At 36.2% G+C, this 21660-nt stretch overlaps 1 protein-coding gene across 36 annotated transcripts in view; it reads left to right on the top strand.

Moving 5' to 3' along the window:
• The window catches only part of RIMS1 (regulating synaptic membrane exocytosis 1), a 498418-nt gene that overhangs the window by 85779 nt on the left and 390979 nt on the right, over positions 1-21660 (top strand). For 35 of the 36 annotated variants that reach the window (XM_044254066.1, XM_044254261.1, XM_044254144.1 and 32 more), the window contains exon 2: positions 277-357. The exons of the other annotated variant lie outside the window; for it this stretch is intronic. In XM_044254066.1, coding sequence (XP_044110001.1) covers positions 277-357 — 81 coding nt within the window. The remainder of the gene's footprint in view (positions 1-276; positions 358-21660) is intronic. 36 annotated transcript variants of the gene reach the window in all.

A 21660-nucleotide genomic window follows, 5' to 3' on the forward strand; every position in this document is an offset into this window, starting at 1 on the left:
TCTGTGGGGATGACTGCTGACCATCATTTTATTATTGCTAAAAGGAAAATCAAATAAAGAGGCTAGTACAGATTTTACTTGGGTATAATTGAGCTCTTGGAATTCTAAGTAAAAAATATCCAACTCTAAAGGCTTTTCCAGGGCCTCCAGGTTAAGATTGAAGGGGCTTACATAGATTTTCCATTAGACTGTGTTTTCAGTACCGTGTTTAATTTCCAGATGTGTTCTACCCTTTTATAATTAATAGTGCATTGTGCTGTCTATCATGCGCCCCAGGTGTGTTGTCAGGGACATGGCGAAGCCTGCTGCCTGCAAAACACCAAGAAATGCTGAAAACCAGCCCCACCAACCTTCACCGTGAGTATGGCATTAGTTTTATTGACTGAAAATGTCGTCTCTTACACAGATCACTGGTTACAGATTTATTAATTCACATTGCATGTGGGAGTAGGTACTCTGACTGCTCGGGTATGTGTAATAACAAGGCTACTATTGAATCAGATAAAATCTGAAAACATGAACTCTGTATTAAGTATTTTTGTTAAATGAAGTTTCTAATGCCATATTGGAAGCTTAAAACTAATTAGAGGAAAGGGACACTTTTTAGGGCTCTACGGAGGCAGAAATTCTGTACCTTTTGGATCTGGAATGTGTGTGGGCTGAAGCCCAAGATTTGAGGGAAGTAGCTGGGTAAGGTACAGAGAGGGGAGTGTGCAAGTAAGGGAAATGCAGTGGTAGCCCATTATCCACCCTCACCATATTACTTAAAGGTATGGATAATCCAAAAGAGCCGATTGCCCTGCAGTTTCATTTTTATTTTTCAACCCCCAGTGTAGATCCTAGTGAAGAGTTAAATGACCAACACAAAGGGGAAGCAGGAAGTAGAAAAGAAACCAAATAATTAATTCTGAGTTGTGAATGTGGATTTTGATGAGATAAAATGTCAATAGCTTTAAATTCTGCAGAGTAACAGGATATCCTCAGTCTTCTGACTAGAATTATGCTCTTATTAAGAAAAATTAAACATTCCTTTAAAATGTCTCAATAGCAGCAGTACTCTGCATACCTATTACAACCAAGTAGTTACTACTGGGAAAGGTCTCCTTCCAAAGTTTTTATTAAACAACTTTGAAGAAATGTGTCCTAAGAGTGATTTTTCTATAGATTTATTTAACTGAGAGGTCTTCGAAGTAAACCAAAATTTAGTGTTAAAATTGTAAAAAGTGAGAAAAAAGTGAATTTTCATAATTCTTATGCTATGGCAAGTTTTTATAATTATTGGCAAAGACCAAAATTAAGCAAAACTTATAAATCCTTATATTTTACATATGATAGTCACAAATCATTTAAAAAATTATGTTTTAGGAAACAAAATTTGGTAAATAAATTTTCAGAGGCTCAATAGGTTGGTTATAGTTTTTAGTTCAATAAGTATACTTGAATATCATTTTCTACATTTAATCAGTACTTTTCAAGGAGTAAAAATAATTTTGATTTAAAGGTAGTAAAAAATGATAATTACATTGGAAAAAAGTACAGAGTTGGAAAATTACATTGGAAAAAAGTACAGAGTTGGAAGAAGTACTCTTAATGATGTTGCCATATTTTTTTTTCTGTAAATGTTCCTGCTCTAAAGCCATTTTCCTGATAATTGAACTTTCTTTCATAATTCATGGAAAACTTATGATCCCCAACTCCTATCTTATGTTCTAAGCATTATAAAACATTTTGTTTTATGTAAGGGTTATATAAGGATTCAAGCTGTTTCTGGGAAAGTTCCTTGAGGAATAAATACTGATTTTAAAATGTTATATTCCACATGTTGAGGTTCTATTTTAATTGGTCCCAATCATTCTAATGTCCATTTTAAATTATAATTTTTAGATATGGAACAGCCTTTATCATCCTTCCCAACAAGACTTTAGATCACTCTTTTTCCTTTATTTTGTTTTTACTTTCCATAGACTTAAGAGCTATAGAAATATGTTGTAATTTATCTTGCACCTAGTAGAACTTCCCTGGTGGCCAAGAAAAGCAACTGTAGTTCCTTTGGAGCCTCTATTCTGACCACCTCTTTCCTCACATAAACTTTTGGAGTTAAAATAGTGAAACCCTCTTTAGGTGAATTGAAGTATTTAAAGTTTCCAATTCATTCCCTATCTTGCTGATTCTCTATAGTGTCTTTGTAATTTGAGTTCTCCACAACCACTTATGTGCCTTTCTAGGTTGATAAGAAAAGGGCAATAATAAATTGGCAGCTGGAGGCTAAGGGTAGGCTTTAGCCTGTAGGTCAGCATTTTTAAATTTGTGAGTCACAACCTTTCAGTGGGTATGAAAATCCAAGAATGTATCCCAGGTTAATATTGTGGATGAATTTCTGTGTATGGCAACTGGGTAAAATTAAACAATTTGATAAACTCTGTGTTTAGTTATAAGGATGTACAAATGGGTTTTAATTAGGAGAGTGGCTTAGATTTGCATTATATATATGTGTGTAGGCATATAACATAGATGTATTACTTTGACAGAGGTTGGGAAGATGGAATAAGAATGTGATGTGGGCTTAACTAGGGACAAGAAAATCAATTAATAGACTATCATAATAGTCCAAAGAAAGATGATACATACCATCTTGACCTATAGGAGTAGCAGAGGTCTGGGAAGGAAACATTTCAAAAGCTGAGTAAGGAGTCACATTGGCAGTGCTTGGTTGTCAATGGAATATGATTTCTAAGGAAAGAGTTTAGGGACACCATCATATAATTATTTGTTAATTAAGGACCACTGACTGAAAAGTGGGTTAAAGAAGCAAACTAGATCTAGGTAAATAAGCAGTGAGGAGTTTGGATTTTGACATAGAGATTTGGTGGTACCTGTCCAATATATGGGCCCAAGAAATAGTTGGGTATATGAACCTGAAACACCCATTTAAAGTTAACTGGGAAAGTAGATGACATCACCAAAAGATATATAGTTAGAAAAAGATAACAGAGAGAGTCCTAGGCAAAATCAATGCATAATGAATGGGTAAAGGAAAATGATCCCTTGACTCAGCTGAGAAATAATAATTTAAAAAGTAGAAGAACCAGAAGCCAAGGTAGTAGAGGGGCTCAAGGGGAATCTCCAATCATCAAATTCAGCAGAAAATCAAAAAATAACTTCAGAGATAAAAAATGTCCTTTGGATTTGGCTATACAGAAGTCATTGGTAGCATTTGTCCTAGAAGTTTTAATACATAAGTGGGTGGAGATACTCTATTTTGATAGGTGTGAGGAGGAATGAGAATCAGGAAAAGGAAACAGTGATTGTATATGACTTTTTAAAAATGTTTTTGCAGGCATGGAAAAGAGAGAGAGTGGTAAGTAGACAGGAAGTAGGGTGACTACGCTTATGTTACTTGGTACATTTTATTTTGCAAGCCTAGATTGAGGGATACACATATCAATATACTTAATATTTTTGATAACTGTGTATATAAACTATCCAAATATTCTTTTGCAGTTATTATTAAAATGTCACTTAGTCATATTTTTGACATGCTGCATAAGTTGTCATCATTTAATCAAAGTAACAAATACATCAAAAATAATGGTGGAGTTCAGCAAATTGAGTCGTATGCCTGCTATTCCTCAGGTACAACGTGCATAGATAAATGAGACAGAATTCTTGCCTTTTTTTTTTTTTAAGATTTTATTTATTTGACAGGGAGAGACACAGCGAGAAAGGGAACACAAGCAGGGGGAGTGAGACAGAGAGAAGCTGTCTTTCCACTGAGCAGGGAGCTCAATCCCTGGACCCTGGGATCATGACCTGAGCTGAAGGCAGAGGCTTAACAACTGACCCACCCAGGCACCCCCAGAATTCCTGTCTTAAGAGTTTTCCTCTCTCAAGTGGGAGGTGGCAGTTACTTTATCAAATAAATTATAATACTTCATGATAAGTACAGTGTGTTAAAAAATGATTTATTCTGTTTGGGTTGATGTGGTCAAAAGAAAGATTTACAGAGCCTGCAATACTAGTGCTCGCTTCGGCAGCACATATACAGAGCCTGCAATACTTAACGTGAGTTTTGAAAGACGAATAGTTCAGCAGGTAGGCAGTTTTGGAGTATAGTCTTCCAGAAGAGAACAGTTGCCCTGAGACCCAAAACATCAGCTTCGGCTGGTGTAATTTAAAACATGCTCATTGCTGGAGCCTGAGAACATGTGTATGTGTATTTGTGTGTTGTGTAGTCACATGCATGGGTAGGAGTTCATGTGTGTGGGGGTCAGTGTGGGCATTGGATGTGAAAGAGGAGGTAAGAAGTGCTACATCAGACTCTCTGAAGAATAGGACATTTGTCTAATTTGGAGAAAGTAATTAATTGTGCCTTGTCTTAGGTTTTATCTTTAATACTGTATTTTGAAATTTGACACATCTTTATGGGTTTTTGAGTTTTTCAAAGTGAGTATGGATTTAAAAAGTGCGAGAAACTCTTTTATATTCATCAATATCAGTCTTACATGTTAGCAGGGATAAATAGGAGAGGTAGGAGGTGGGGGAGATTTGAGAAAATTTCCCAGGTAGTATAACCAGAGTGTAGTGATCCATTAGATATAGTAATAAAACAAAGATGAGGGGAGATAACTCTCTTTAGCTCAAGAAATTAAGTGAATTGATAAAATCAAGAAGAGAGCTAATTTAGGCAGAAAAACAAGTTTAGATTTAGCATTAGTTTTATGTATTAATGGCCAATCACCCATGGGAGCATCCAGAAGATATCTCGCTATTCGTACCTCAAACTCAGTAGAGGGTTAGTGAGATATACTAATTTGTGAGCAATTACTTTAATACAAAAACCACTAAGACAAATGAAATAGTATGGAGTTAGAAGGAAAAACTGGAAAAGGCAATGCGGAGGGTATCACCTGTACTGCAACAAAGAGCAGAGGAATTCAGTAAATTATGCAAGATCATGCAAGAACAAACGTGTCCCAGTATTCCTGGAACTATCCATGCTTTAGTACTGAAAGTCTATGTCCTGGGAACCCAACCCCCCAGCCCAGTCCTTGGAAAATTGGGATGGCTGGTCACACTAGAACTGCTGAAGTTGGAATTTGAAAGTAAAAATCTAGAAAATGAATGCAGAGCCAAAGGAAAAATATGCTTATACAATGTTTGTATTATTGTAGACGGTGACATTATCAGGAATAAATTGAATCCATAGAGGTACATGTATCATTCTTCAGTCTTTCTTGTTTTGCTTTGTTTTTGTTGACGATTGCCTGCTTTTTAAAATGAACATATAATTCATATGCCCTATGTACATTTCACCTTCTAAGGAGTACAGATAAGTATTTCTCACAAAATTGTGCAGCTGTCACTGCTCTGGAACTTCAGAAGGTTTTGATCTCCCCCAAAAGGAAACCTGCTATCCATTAGCAGTCATTCCTCTGTTCTCCTCAAACCCAGTTCCTAGCAACCACTACTTTTTCTGCATGGATTTGCCTCTTCTGGGCATTTTACATGAATGAAATCACCTGATATGTGCACTATTTGTGTCTGGTTTCATCCTTTATCGTAATATTTCAAGATTTATCCATCTTTGACATTACCAATGCTTTATCCCCCTTTTTTAAAATTTATGTTTTATTTTCAGCATAACAGTATTCATTATTTTTTGCACCACACCCAGTGCTCCATGCAATCCGTGCCCTCTATAATACCCACCACCTGGTACCCCGACCTCCCACCCCCCGCCCCTTCAAAACCCTCAGATTGTGTGAACCATGAGAGACTATGGACTCTGAAAAACTATCCCCCTTTTTTAAAAAGATTTTATTTATTTATTTGACAGACAGAGATCACAAGTAGGCAGAGAGACAGGCACAGAGAGAGAAGGGAGAAGCAAGTTTCCTCGTGGAGCAGAGAGCCTGATGTGGGGCTCGATCCTAGGACCTTGGGATCATGACCCGAGCCGAAGGCAGAGGCTTTAACCCACTGAGCCACCCAGGTGCCCCTTTATCCCTTTTATTGCCAAATAATACTCTTTTGTATTTATATACCACTTTTTTGTTTATCCATCCATCAGTTAAATGGACATTTGGATTGTTTCCAATATTTGAGCTATTGTGTATAAAACTGCTTTTAACATTTATATACATTTTTTGAGTGAACATATGTTTTCAGTTCTTTTGAGTATAAACCTATGAACGTAATTGCTGGGTCATTATAGTAACTGTATATTTATACTGTTTGGGAACTGTCAAACTGTCTTTCAAAGCAGCTATACCATTTTACATTCCTACCAGCAATGTTAAAGGATTCCAATTTCTCTACATCCTTACCAACACTTGGGATTGTTAATATTTTTTGTTATAGCCATTCTCGTGGGTATGAAGTATACGAATGGCTATCTTATTATGGTTTTGATTTGATTTTTCTAATGAATAATGATGTTGAACATCTTTTCATGTGTTCATTTGTTATTTATATTTGACTTCTTTGGAGAAATCTTGATTAAAATCTTTTTCCCATTTTTAATTGGGTTATTTGTCTTTATTGTTGAGTTATAAGAGCTCTTTATATGTAATGGATACTATATCCTCGTCAGATAAATGATTTGCAAATATTTTCTCCTATATAGTGAGTTGTCTTTTCATTTTCTTGATAGTACCTTGAAGCACAAGTTTTTAATTTTGATGAAGTCCAAGTGATCTAGTTTTCCTTTGGTTACTTGTGCTTTTGGTATTGTATCTAAGAAACTATTGTGAAATCCAAGGTCATAAAGATTTACCCCTAGATTTTCTTCTAAGAGTTTTATAGGTTTAGCTTTTATATTTAGGTCTTTAATCCATTTTGGATTACTTTGTGTATATGGTGTGAGATAGGAGTCCAGTTTCTTTCTTTTGCATGTTGGAATCTAGTTGTCAGAAGGTAGTAACAGCAGATGTCCTAGAAGGAGGCTTTCAGTCTTTCTTCATTAAATATGATGTTAGTTCTAGTAGTTGTTTTTGTTTTGTTTCTAGTTCTAGTAGTTGTTTTTGTTTTGTTTTGTTTTGTTTTTTAATCAGGTTTAGGACTTTTTTTCCCCATTTCTAGCATGTTTAATGTTCATATTATGATAGTATGTTGGATTTTCTCAAATGCTTTTTCTGCATCTATTGAGATGACAATGCTCTTTTTGTCCTTTATTTAATTTAAATTTTTAAAAAGATTTTATTTATTTATTTGACAGAGATCACAAGTAGGCAGAGAGGCAGGCAGAGAGGAGGGTGGGGAGTAGGCTCCCTGCTGAGCAAAGAGCCCAAGGGGCTCAATCCCAGGATTCTGGGATCATGACCTGAGCTGAAGGCAGAGGCTTAACCCACTGAGCCACCCAGGTGCCCCTGTTCTTTATTTTATTAACATGGTGTACTACATTTATTGATTTTCATATGTTGAAATGCTCTTGCAATCCTGGGACAAATCCCACTTGGTTATCCATTTTATATGTTTCTTTATTTGATTTACTATTATTTTTGAGGATTTGTGTATATAAATTTATAAGTGGTATTGGTCTGTGGTTTTCCTGTGATTTCTTTGATTTTAGTATCAGGGTAATATTGGTCTCATAGAATGAACTTGGAAGTATTCCCTACTATTCTATTTAGGAAAAATTTGTGGAAGAATACCATAAATTTTTTTTCAGATGTTTGGTAGAATTTACCAATGAAGCCATCAGCTTCTTTGTGGGAAGCTATTTGATTACTTAAATTCTGTTTTATTTGAACATTTATAATGGTTCTGTATAAATGTGTATATATGTTTAGGTGAGTGTACTGCATGTGAAATCCTCATGTCTTCAGAAAAGCTCATATCCAAAAGTTAGTTCCATATAACTCTTGAACCATTTATTATTTTGGGTTATTGACATTTTATAGTTCCTAGAAAATAAATTTAACTCTGTTGTGTGTGTGCATGTATGTGTTTACATGTGTGACCAATTTCATCATTTAAACATTATCAGTGTAACCCAAGTCTGGGTTCAGTATAGTTAGAGCCAATCAGAAAGAAAATACCTTGTAGATACAAATTATTTAATAATTTTGAGATTTTTTTGATTTTGGTTTCTCTGATTACCTTTGGGGAAAAAAATGAGAAACTGATTTTGATATACAACAGTGTTTATTTTTACTTTTTAAATATTTTATTAGTTATATGTTTATAAGCCCTGCAATTAATTATCAGTTTCATTTATTTAACAAAAAATTATTAGTTCCAGGTAAAAATGCAAATTATTATTAGTCTTCGGATTTTACTTTGCCATTCTGTCTTTATCTTTTCTATTTCTTCTTTTCTAGAAATGATCTCTCTGTGCAGTGGTAATTCACATCTTGGACTGGATCATTAAGTACCATCTGCATTGAAGCTTTTGACATGGGCATGTGTGTCACACATACTTTTTCCTTCACAGCTTCAGATGAGTCAGCCTTGAATTGACAGAGAGGCTATATCCAAATGTTTCTTTCAATAGGCATACTTTTTCAGATCTCAAGGGCATGGCTTTTTTCAGCAACAACAGTCTTGGTTCAGATTAATTATAACACAGGGACTTCTGAGGACAAACATGTATGGGATCAGAATGAATTTAATCATGTAAATGTGATAGCTTATATTTAACCTAATTTTAAAATAGCCTTGAGAACCAAAAATTTAACTGAGGAAAAATATATATATATACTTATCCTATAATGTATGAGGAATATACATATATCTTTATGGTTGATTGTATGGTTTGTCATTTAAAATCACATCTAACATCAACCTTGTATCTTATACTAGATAACAGATTAAACGGAAGTGTGTCTCTGAAATTGTAAACAGTTGGACAGAGCCCTTGTCACTATGTCACTGTACCTTTAAGCTCTGCATATCAGACATGATTTTAGGATGTGTATACTAAATGCCCAGAACTCTGTCTTCCTGTAGCATTGGATGGCAGAAGTTCCACGAGTAAAACAGAAAATTAGGCAACCCACTGGCAGACTACCACCACCTCAGATAAAACTCCACCATGAGTACAATGATTCCTCTCAAAAACCTGGGAGAGAGGCCCTGTGAATACTGGAATCTAGCCTGCTTATCCATAGTTTTCCCTCTGCACTTCCTGAGCACTGTGGTGGTCTCTATTCCTAAAGTTTAGCAGATTTAATACTCAGTATTTTCCAAATATCTTAAATTCTGATCTCAGCTCAGGTATGTGGTCTGCTCCTTCAGTGGAAACCTGTTAAATCAAATTTGGATGAGAAAGGAGCATTGAAGAGAGAAGTGGATTTCTTCATCTGGTAGAGATTGTGCAGTAGGAGAAGCAGTTCACTGCTTGCTTTCCAGTGAGTCAGGCTGTTCATTCTTCCTTCAACAAATATTTATGGAGTATGTACTATGTGCAGAGCCCAGTGCCAGGCACTAGATATGAGGACAGGCAAAGCAGAGTTGCTTGTTCTTGTAGAAGTTAGAGTGTCAGAGGAGAGTATCTAAACAACAAACATAGATGATAAAACTTCATTTTTAACAAAGGCTTAAACTGAGTACTGTGTTTGAGAATTATACAGGGGGATCTATTTAGAAAACATGTTCAGGGAAAGCTCTGAGAGAAGATGATGTTTGAGAGACTTGAAAGATGAGAAGTCAGCCCTGTGAAGGGGTCAGCGGAAGAGAATTCTAGGTAGAGAGGGTGGTTTGTGTGATGGATCTTAAATGGAAACCAGTGAAGCATGGTTGGGGAACTAAAAGAAGGCGGAAAAATGTGAAGAGGAGGGCAGTGGATAAGAATGATGGGATAAACAAGGGCTCCAACTTAGAGACCTCTCAGATCTTTGGATTTTATTTAAGACTATTTTTTTTTTTAAAGATTTTATTTATTTATTTGACAGAGAGAAATCACAAGTAGATGGAGAGGCAGGCAGAGAGAGAGAGAGAGAGAGAGAGAGAGAGAGAGAGAAGCAGGCTCCCTGCTGAGCAGAGAGCCCGATGTGGGACTCGATCCCAGGACCCTGAGATCATGACCTGAGCCGAAGGCAGCGGCTTAACCCACTGAGCCACCCAGGCGCCCCTTATTTAAGACTATTGAGAAGCCCTTGAAGTAGTTCAAAGAAGGGAGAATCATGGTCCAATGAAGTAGGCAAGTGAGTTGGATGAGGATAAAAGAAGCTTAGGAGGCAGTTGTAGTGGTTTAGGCAAAATTTAATAGTGGATTGGACTCTGCTGGTAGCAGTAGAGGTGGAGTAAGTGGAATTTAGTGATGTTCAGTGAAGTTTAGTGTAATTTAATGAAGTTTTGGAAGCAGTCAAAGAGAAGGGGAGGGGCACCTGGGTGGCTCATTTAGTTGGGCATCCAACTCTTGATTTTGGTTTAGGTCATGATCTCGGGTCATGAGATCAAGCCCTGCGTAAGGCTCTGTGCTCTGTGTGAACTCTCTTGAGATTTTCTCTCTCCCTTTGCCCTGCCCATACACCATGTCCCCCATTAACACATTCATGCATTCTTTCTCTCAAAATAAATAAACAAAATCTTAAAAAAAAAAAAAAGGATTTAAAAGGAAGAGAAGAGGAACTCTGGTGTATACTGAAGGGAGGAGGCTGCAAGTCATTTGCATAATCTCTGATTTGTGAAATAGTTGAATGCATTGAATGCATAAAGTACAGGAATGTGTTTTCTCATAAAATATTAAGCACCCTGTTATGTACACAAACTTTAAATGGAATATATAAATGAAAAATTTAGAAATCTCAATTGTATTATTTTAGGTAAATTTGCATAGAATGTCAAATATTGAAGGTAAAAATGATGAAAATTAAAATCGAGTACAAATTAAAACATGGTTAGACTGCCGTTTTAAATGTTTGCTCTTTTGTGATTTTTTTGTATTTTGATATTCTGTTGGGATAGAAGATTTAATAATTTTGCAGGTGTTCTATGCTATAAGAAATAAATATTCTAACGTATATAGTAGATAAAAATATTGTTCCTTTTTTGAAAGATATCTCCTTTTTGAGTAAAATTCAGCCAGGAAGAAAGGGAATATGTTTCTATATGCAAAGGATCTTTTAGCTATATATTTTATCATGAATGAAAGTATTATTCAGAGACAAGCAGCCTGTTCGGTAATATTTTTAGCTACATGTTTACATCAAAATGTGATGAGTTTTATATTTTTGCTGTCAACTTTTTTTTGCATATACCATAAGAGCTGTTCAGTATTACAGTCTATACTTCTATTACTTCCTGCAGCAGAAATCATATTGGGCAGGTAACCTTAGAAAAATAAAAGTTCCAACTAAGGAAAAACATGTTTTTGTCTTTTAGAATATAGACAGTATAGTCAGTAACTTGGAGATAGAGAATACTAGGAATGCTAACATTTCCAGTTTATGGTTAAAATTAGGAAGTGACAGAATTTTTTCAAAATTGTGTGGCTTTTATAGTCTTCATTCTCTTTATATGATTTCCTAGTTCACACAAATCATTCTGTGTCAGTTCACAGAGTCTTATAAAGCCCCTCTTTCCACTGTAACTATTTTAAGATAATATTGTTTTTATCTCTGTTTGAATGCCCAGAAAGAAGATGTCTTCTTCAACTGCTTGTGTATTAAAAAAATTTAATTCTGTAAGAGTAGATCCATAGTAGTTTTATTTGTAACAGTTATGTTTCATGAACCTTAATTAATCATAAATTATTTTCACCAGTCACCCTTGTTGACTAACTATGTCCTCTGTTGATGATGCTCTGAACAGTTTCTATTTTGGTGATCCTGACATTGGAGGACCTTGCCTCTTATATGCTATTTTAGCTAAAAACAATTTTTCCCCTCCTGTGCAGTGTCTGAGTAGAATCATATTCTTTATTACCTTGTTGATTCTATCAGGAAGCCTAAAGGTCACCTTTTCCTTAGGCCTAGGGCCAGACCCGAGCAGCTAGCTTAATGGATCTCCATCCCTTCAGCATTCTTGGGGTCAATCTTAGGCCATATGAAATTTTTCCACAGAAACAAAGAATTAGGGGTGCCTGGATGGTTCAGTGGGTTAAGCCTTTGCCTTTGGCTCAGGTCATGATCTCAGGGTCCTGGGATCGAGCCCCGCATTGGACTCTCTGCTCAACGGGGAGCCTGCTTCCCTCTCTCTCTCTCTGCCTACCTCTCTGCCTACTTGTGATCTCTTTCTGTCAAATAAATAAATAAAATCTTAAAAAAAAAAAAAAAAGAAAGAAAGAAACAAAGAATTAATTTTAAGAAAATTTCCTAAAAACTAAGGTTGTAGAAGCCAAAGCAGACTTTTTATTGAATTTATTTAGTGTCAGCCTTAACTCATGTCACAAGCTGTGGGCAACAGCTGAGCTTTGATGATTTGCACCCTTCGCCTGCAATATGGCAGACAAGACATGAATTTTGGTAGTGAACTGCCCCATAGTCACTTAGCAGGAAAGAGACAGATCTAGGTCTAGAATCTAGGTATCTGGATTCATAGTGTAGGATGAATTCACAATATCCAGATGATTTACATGATGATTAAGGAGAATTTTGGAATTCTTTAGGAAGTAAAGGATAAACCCTAGCATTCAGGTTTTGATCCAAATATTTTTAGCCCTTGCTCTGATTCTCACTTGCTGGGTGACACTGGCCCAGGAGCTTACCTTCTTAAATCTTAGTTTTCTCATCTTGAAAATAGGAAGAAAATTGTTTCTTGTTACTCATTGGCAAGTTTTGAGGATGAAATGAGATAAAGTACATAAGAAAGTTGTGCATAAAGCATTGTATAAATATTATTCACATATTCTACTAAAGTAGCAGTGAACAATCTCTACATTATTCATTATTTTGTCCATTTAACAAATATTAGTGAAGCTCTTAGAGTGTGCCCATATTGACACAGTTTGAAAAAAAAGCTTTTTGGCTAATTCAGTTAAAACATAGACTATAGGGCGCCTGGGTGGCTCAGTGGGTTAAGCCGCTGCCTTTGGCTCAGGTCATGATCTCAGGGTCCTGGGATCAAGTCCCACATCGGGCTCTCTGCTCAGCAGGGGGCCTGTTTCCCTTCCTCTCTATCTGCCTGCTTCTCTGCCTACTTGTGATCTCTGTCTGTCAAATAAATAAATAAAATCTTAAAAAAAACAAAAACATAGACTATATTTTATCTATTAGTGTTTCTTTTTTTTTTTGCTAGTATTTTTTTTCCAATTTATTTATTTTCAGAAAAACATTATTTTTTCACCACACCCATTAGTGTTTCTTAATGAGAGTGGTGGTATAAAAGGACATTGGGACACTTTTTATAGGGATACACTGTACCTCACACTAGCCCATTATGTATCAAATGCTCCCTACTGTGCATGAGTAGAGAGGGCCAGGAAATGTGTATTTAAGCATGGAGGACAAGGGGCATTAGAGAGGAGTAGGGAATTTGGGTAAATTGGAAGGGAGGTGAACCATGAGAGAGTATGGACTCTGAAAAACAGTCTGAGGGGTTTGAAGTGGCGGGGGGGTGGGAGGTAGGGGTACCAGGTGATGGGTATTATAGAGGGCACGGCTTGCATGGAGCACTGGGTGTGGTGAAAAAATAATGAATAATGTTTTTCTGAAAATAAATAAATTGGAAAAAAAAATTTCCCCAAGTTATCCTGACATACTCTCATGATTTAGGACCACTGGTATGTACTACTGGGATGCTCAGTGAACATGAAGATTAGTTGGGATGAGTGATAATTCCAAAAATCAAAATTAATATGACTATCTGAATTGGCTCTCCCAAAACTCATGTTGGAGAATGCAAAGGGAAATAAATTTTGGCAATATTATTATTAGAAAGTCACTGTGCCTCAGGGTCCAAACTGGTTACTCTGTGAATCTCTGCTATTTCTTCTGCTCTTCTACAGAGTCTTTTGTCCGGATTGAGAACAGTGTGCCAGTGCCAAGAAAATAGATGATTATTGTGGAAAAACAGCAAGATTATAGCTAAAGGAAAATCTGTACCCACTGGCTACTTTTGCATTGGTATTAAAAGAAAGGCATTAAATAAAAGGAAAAGATCATGCCCAGGACCTTGGGCAATCTATGCAGTGAATTAATGTTTACTTAGTAAAACATGATTTTGGTAGATAAATGAATGCACTCATCTATTATGCATATATAACAAATATTCAACATTGTGAATGTGTCTAGACTGTCTTAAGTGACTTTAGATAGCATCACTAGTAATATATAATTGAGGTCATTGAGTAGACAAATTCAGAATATGACATGCTGAAACAGACCCGTTAAGTCTTATTTAACTCTGGGTAATATTAAATAAGATTTCCATCATTTTCAAATGACCCATATATGTAGCATATATTTTTACATGGATTTATTCATTTTTACTCATTCACTTGACACAGAGACTTATAGAAACTATTAATAAGTTAGAACTTAGTCAAACCAACAGATGATTATAATAAACTATGATGATAAACGATGAAAGAATTTACAGATGAAAGATTTACAGATTGACATGAAAGCACAGACTCAAAATTGGAGGTCAGGAAAGCTTGTTAGAGACAGTAATACTTGGCATTTTATTCTATTTATGCTAACAATTATGCTATCTGATATTTTTCTGTAATTTTTAAAGAATATATTTATTGAGCACAAGCTATGTTTTAAATACTGTGTAAAATTGGAGGATGAAAGAAAGTCTCTAAAAATAATGTTAGCTATGGGTTCTGCTCTTAAGGACTTTATAATTTAATTGTGGAAGATAAGAGATGGGTGGACAGAAGGAAGAAGAGAGGAAAGGAGGGAGGGAGGAAGGAAGGATGGATGGATAAGTTTGTGGCTACGCGGATATAAAAGACACATTACAGTGCAAGTAAATGACCAAAGTCTAGTTAGCAAAAGAGTCAAGGACCATAAACCTCTAAAGGAAGGTTGGGACCTTGAAATCCAGATTCAGGGAACTGGTTTTTACTCTGAAGGAAGACAAGAAAGTATCTGAACACACAGCTATCCAGATTGAAAGGAATGCTTTGGGATGATGAATCTTTCAGAAGTATGCATAATGGATGATAATAGGGCATTCCTGGAGAGAAAGAGACCAATTAGAAGATGACTAAAATAAACCAGAAATGGTTAATAATAGTCAGGGTAATGATAATGGTTATGGAAAAAATGGATGAGAGAGGCATTTGGAAGGAGAAAGCAGCAGGCTCTGGTGACAAGTAAATGTAGCAGAGAATGAAACAAGGAAGAGGAAAGATGATAAAAAGAGGAAAGAATTAGAGTTGTGGATTCCTTTAGGAAAGCTAATGAAAAAGTAAGGGAATTGAAAAGGAATGTGGCTTTAGGGAATTACATTCCCTATAATTTGTACCTCTTTTCTGATTCCTTAGGGGAATCCATAGGAAGGAAGACTCTGTTAGTTCCAATAACAACTATTCAATAGAACTACTCATATTGTTCCAATAAGAGCTATTTCATATTGGAACATCAAAAAGGAAAAGAACACACATCTAGATTTTCAAAACCGCTCACCAACCTCAGTTTTGCATAAGGTTAGGGTGGAAGAGTGTCTATTTTTAGCCCATTGCTGGTTCTCTATAAACTGAGATGACAAAAACAACTGTAATTAAATACTATTCTGTTTTACGTACTTCATGGGCATTTAACTCTCACAAACTCTATAAATTACCATTACTACCTTCATTTTACAAATGAGGAAACTGAGGCATAGAGATGTAAATTACTTGCTTATGTACTTACATCCACTAAAGTGAAGCCAGAATTCCAAGCCACGCAGTCTGACTCCTGAGCCTGGACTTCAGACTTCTTTAGAGGCAGTCTGGTGATCCCTTTCAGTGAGCTAAGTGAGGATCCACAGGCCATCAGTTCTCTTCTTGCTCAATCCTGGGCTATGCTGTGGAGAGGTTAGAAGACGATAAGAATGCCATAGGTTTCTTGATTCAAAGAATTCACTCTAAGTGGGAGTATGTTGGGAATAATATGTAATTAGTGAGTAAATCACATTCTCCATGATATTCACCCCAAATTGGTATAATTTGATAATTATATATAATGTAATATATATAACATATAATATATAATATAATAATAATATAATACAAGAAGGGTATAAAATTCGGTAGACCTAGAAACATGTACAAAATTGCTTTCAGTTACTTTTTGCATTCAAGTTTCCTTACATATGAAATATGCAGGTTATTTGTTTTGCTTGCAGAAAGGGGGGGTTGATAAATAATTCAAGGATGAGCTCTTGCTATACATCAGAAGTATACTAGTCACTTGTCCATAAATTTTGTACTGTCTTGGGACATGTTTTCTTTGGTTGCCTTAGTTATTTAAAAAAAAAAAAAATCTTATTAGCTTTAAACATTTTTTTGTATCTTGTCTCCCTACCTGTAGTGTTTACTTCTTGAAGGTAGAAACAGTAATTTATGTGGTCTACTATAATATGTAATATTATGTTATACCATTCGAACTTGATACAAATGGCTTTCTTTTGATTCAAACTATGATTTGATTTCAATAATGAGTGCCAAGGGACAAATGACTCCAAGGTGGATTTTGTTATCCCTCTTCTTGTAAATACACTGAGACGATAAACATTAAGGAGTAGAGAATATAGAGAAACAGGGAAGAGAATGGCAGCCTCCTCTTTCATTTGTCCCTTTGCTTTTTCACACTCTGCCTTTCCATGCAGTTCCAAAGAGCTATTTCCACCATCTGTTACCCTTTGGAGCGGAGCACTGAAAAGTGTTAAAATACTTGGGCTAGTTTTTTTTGCAGTGTCATTTACTATGGTAGCTCAGGGGATAGTCTTCGAGAAAAGTTCAGGCTTGGAAGAAGTATGACTTTGAATTATATTTCAGTGTGTGTATGTGTCTTTGCGTCAAAATAAAATTTAGGATTTTTTGCAATTAAGATCAGAAGGCATTTAATGTTTTACTTCCAACAAAATGGGATCTCATTTGCCACTGGACTCTCTCCAGTGACCAACACAATACCTTATACATAAAGGCACTCAGGTTGCTTGGTCTGAGTCAAACAACTGAATTCTGCATCCTCTTCCACATCCCACTCCCCGGCACACACACAGTCACGCACGGCATCCTTCTTCACCTTCTCTCTCTTGTATGCACCGTCTCCATTCTCCCTGTCCTCCAGATGGGAAACCCCTGAGTCATTTGCAACTCTTCCCTTCCTGTGTTCCCTACATGTAATCAGTCACTATGTCCTGTCAGTTCTAATTCTGAATCGTCTCTCACATCTGTTCCTTCTTTCCCTTCTCACTGCCATCCTCTTATTTCAGATTCCCTTTCTCTTTGACTTGGAGTTGGAAACCTAATTGGCCTTTTTGCCTCCTGTTCTTTGGCCAGTCTGAAGCATCCTACCAGCTGTGGTCAGAGTGGCTGCCCTCTCAGAGGCACAAAGCCCCAAGAGCCCATGAATGAATTACCCACCTTGCCCTAACTGTCTACTGCCTGGCTGTCTTCACGCCTACAAAACCTTCTCCCTGTCATATGTTTTACAAAACTATGTTATTCCCTCCTCACTGCAAATGCTCTCCATTCCTTTTGCCCCTATTGATTTTAGTATGTAATTTTGTCACCCACACCTGACCTGCTTAAATGTAATTTTCTCTAAAACTTACCCAGCCAATCACCCTGCCCTTCCTCTGAGCTTTGGGGGCACCTGTCCTAGAGATGTATCACTTTCCATCTCTTCATTCATGCACATGTCTTAAATCTGCTGAGTTTATGAACTCTGTTTTAGTTCTTTTTTAATTTTCCTAATTCTTGCATAGATGGTTAAGCATGTTTAAGTGGAATAAGGCACCAAAATGAAACCCCACATGGTATGCCGTTGCTGTCCCAGTCCCTTTCATGAAAATATTAAATGTGGGGGTTATGTCATACGTGGAAAGGCTCATAATTGAATAATCAGAACAAAAGAACTTTTGTAGTTTTCTTTCTACATTGGCTAGGAATTGTGATGTTTTTCTTCTGATAAAATTATAAATTTTAAAGCTAGTCTAATCAATTCTCAGTTGAAAGTAAATATGTGATTATCAGAAGAGTGATGTTGCAAAATACACACAAAAAATGACCACTTGCCATGTCTTTTTTGTGTGTGCTTGTGTGTTTTTTTTTCCCCGCTAGATTCTTTCTTGAATGTTGACATGTGGGCCAAAGGAACTATTTGTTTTTCTTGCACAAATTTTATATTTATCAATTTAAAAAATTGGGGGGGCAGTGAGTTGTGTATAAATTTTAAGTTCAGGTATGAAGCTGCTGGCTATATACAAATTATCCTGGATATATTCTTAAGATATTCTTTCTTAAATCCCATTTTTATCATATTACTTTTTGATTTAAAATGTATTTTGGCTTGCTGTTGCCTTTCCAGTTAAGCCTCAAATCCAATGTCTGGATTTCCTGGCATTTCCTCATCTTTATTCATTTCTATTATGTTTCTCTTGCTCACAGATTTCTGCAAGCTTTTAGTAACGTGTCAAAACACATAAAAGATGTTAACTTTTACTTATTGATTGATTGATTATAAATTGCTATTGTTGATCATTTTAACAGCTATAATTAGAATTTATTAGAAGCAAGGAGACTGTATTTATAATCTGACACTGGATTTCTGCAATATGTTTATCTCTGAAAGAGAAGAAGGCAAAAGGGCTTGAGAAACATCTCTGTTCTGAAACTCTAAGTAATTCTTGAAAGAAATAGAGGGAGAAAGAAAAAGGAAACTGGGAGGTAATGTTTACAAACATGCCCAGAAGGAATCAAAGCCAATGTGAACAGGGTGATCTTTGAAAGAATGGGATGAGAAAAAGAAGTAAAATCTGTAACACTGGATTTATATCCTAAGAAATAAAGGTGTTTCTACCTTGTGCAGAAGCAGCAAATGTACATGTCTGAAAAGATACGTGGGATTCATAGTGACGGTAACTGGGAATTTTATTTGGCAATTTTGGGTATACAGACCCTTTGCCACATTAAACTTTAGTTAATTTTCTCCCCCAAAAGAATGCATTAGTTTCCACTTTTTTGGTTACCAGTAGATGATGGAGTTGTTACTCAGACCTCTGATGCTAATTGCTCCTTTCGTTTCATTGCACAGGGATGAGTAGGACACTTTGTAAGTTGAATCCTGTACGTCAAAATGGTAAACCTTCAATATGTGTGTATGTATATATTATTACTAGTATCATTATCATTATTATTGTTAATTTATCTCTATCATCCATCTTTCCATATTTAGACTGATGGGGATGTATAAAAGGGACGTCTAATACCTGCCACTGCCCAGATTCCCCTGCCCTGTTCATTCATGTTCCTACACATGTCCTCTTTCAACAAATACTTTATACTTCACCAATATAGACTTGTAGTTCACCAACACACAGTGACGGACTTAAGGATGGCCTATACTGGGGCACCTGGGTGGCTCAGTGGGTTAAAGCCTCTGCCTTGGGTTCAGGTCATGATCCCAGGGTCCTGGGATTGAGCCCCACATCGGGCTCTCTGATCGGCAGGGAGCCTGCTTCCCCCTCTCTCTGCCTGCCTCTCTGCCTACTTGTGATCTCTGTCAAATAAACAAATAAATAAAATCTTAAAAAAAAAAAAAGTTGGCCTATACTAACTCATGAGAGCCAACTGTTAAATTTTCAAAAACCTGGACATCTGGATGGTTCAATAGGTTAAGCATCTGCCTTCGGCTGAGGTCGTGATCCCAAGGTCCTGGGATCGAGCCCCATATCAGGTTCCCTGCTCAGAGAGGAGCCTGCTCCTCTCTCTGCCTGCTCCTCCCCCTGTTTGTGCAGTTTCTCTCTCTCTCTTTGACAAATAAATAAATAAAATCTTTTAAAAAATAAATAAATTTTCAAAAACCTTACAGTCTGGTTGTTTAAACAGTGTTACTATTAAAAATTAAATTGTAAAAACTTACATTTAGGGAAACTACATTAAAACAAAGGTAATAAATATGCAAGAATCACCACCTCCTAATTATTTTGCTACATGCAACTATTTATGCACTTGAGTTACTCACATCCATTGTGTCTACACATTAGAAATACTATGTGATAGAAATACTGCAGTCCCACATCTTTTACCAACTCCATATTAAAGTGACAGTACCTTTCTTATTTGAATTCTGCCCTAGTCAGAGTATTTGTACCATGGAAATTGGCAAACTATATAGATCAACACTTTTGCTGTTGTCTATTTTAGAGAAATAATAGTGCATTTATCAGCACAGCACTGCAGATACTCTGTTGGTTCTCTTTCCTGCCTTTGAAAATGTTTTCTACTCTGCCTGAAATGTCTCCCATGTTGCTACTGCACATGGACACACACACACACACACATACTATCCACCCAATCAACTACTCTTTTTTTTTCCAATTTATTTATTTTCAGAAAAACAGTATTCATTATTTTTTCACCACACCCAGTGCTCCATGCAAGCCGTGCCCTCTATAATACCCACCACCTGGTACCCCAACCTCCCACTCCCCTCCCCCCCGCCACTTCAAACCCCTCAGACTGTTTTTCAACTACTCTTAATCACTTTAATTGGTGTCACTCCTTTCCGAAGATTTTTTTTTAGGCCTTCCAGACAGAGTTAATCTATTCTCTTTTGTAGTAGTTTTGTAATTTGCATACCTTTATTTTAGCACACATCATCATTTATTGCATTAGGGTTTCTAAATTTAGGAAATAAAAATTTGAGTTTCAGGTAAGCTATATTTTTAGTGTTAAGTGTATCCCATGAAGTATTAGAGGTGTACTTATACTAAAAAACTATTCATTGTTTATCAGAAATTCAACTTTAACTGTGTGTCTTCTATTCTACCTAGTAACCCTAACTACTAGGGTTAGTTACTTGTTTTCTCTTCCTGCTAGAGAGGTACCAAGTCTTTCTTCCATGGTGTCCATAGTGTCTAACACAAAGAGTGGCTTATAATAGGACATTTTATTTTAATAAAATCTGAGCCGTTATTCTATCTTGTTCCTTATCTAACATGTATTCCTACACGTTTCTTTTGGATGGAATTAGGGAAAATTTTTGTGGAATTTGAAATTATGTGAGAAAATATGTACTTTATAAAGGTGACTTTAGATGCTATGTGGGAAATGGTTTAGGCAGTGGGCATGATGGAATTAGAGGAAACAGCGAAAGCAGTATGCTAGGTGAATGAGGACAGTGTATAAACTGAGGAATTGACAGTGGCTTGCAGTGGGGGGGAGAGGGTGGATATATATAAAAGTCTGGAGAGAGAACAGCTGGACATGATCACTGGATATGGATGCTAAATAAGGAGAACATAGAAATGACTCCAAAGTTTCTTGCTTAGGCAATAGAGTTGATGGTAGTGCTATTAACTGAGAGAGAAGTATAAGGCATATAGCAGATTGGAAACAGAATAATTTCGGAGTTTAGTTTGGGATGGGTTAAATTTGATGTGCTGTGATCAAGCATAATATGAAAAATATTTAGCCACCAGTACAGTAGGACTGTACTATATGATACTGATACCAAGCAATTAGAATGGACAAACGCCAGAAACAATCATACAGTGGCATTACTGGCTGAAACTGCTTTCAGTTCAGTGAAAATATCCAATAGGGCATTGTAA

The sequence above is a fragment of the Neovison vison genome, chromosome 1, assembly GCF_020171115.1.
Source record: "Neovison vison isolate M4711 chromosome 1, ASM_NN_V1, whole genome shotgun sequence".
Classification (NCBI taxonomy): Eukaryota; Metazoa; Chordata; class Mammalia; order Carnivora; family Mustelidae; genus Neogale; species Neogale vison.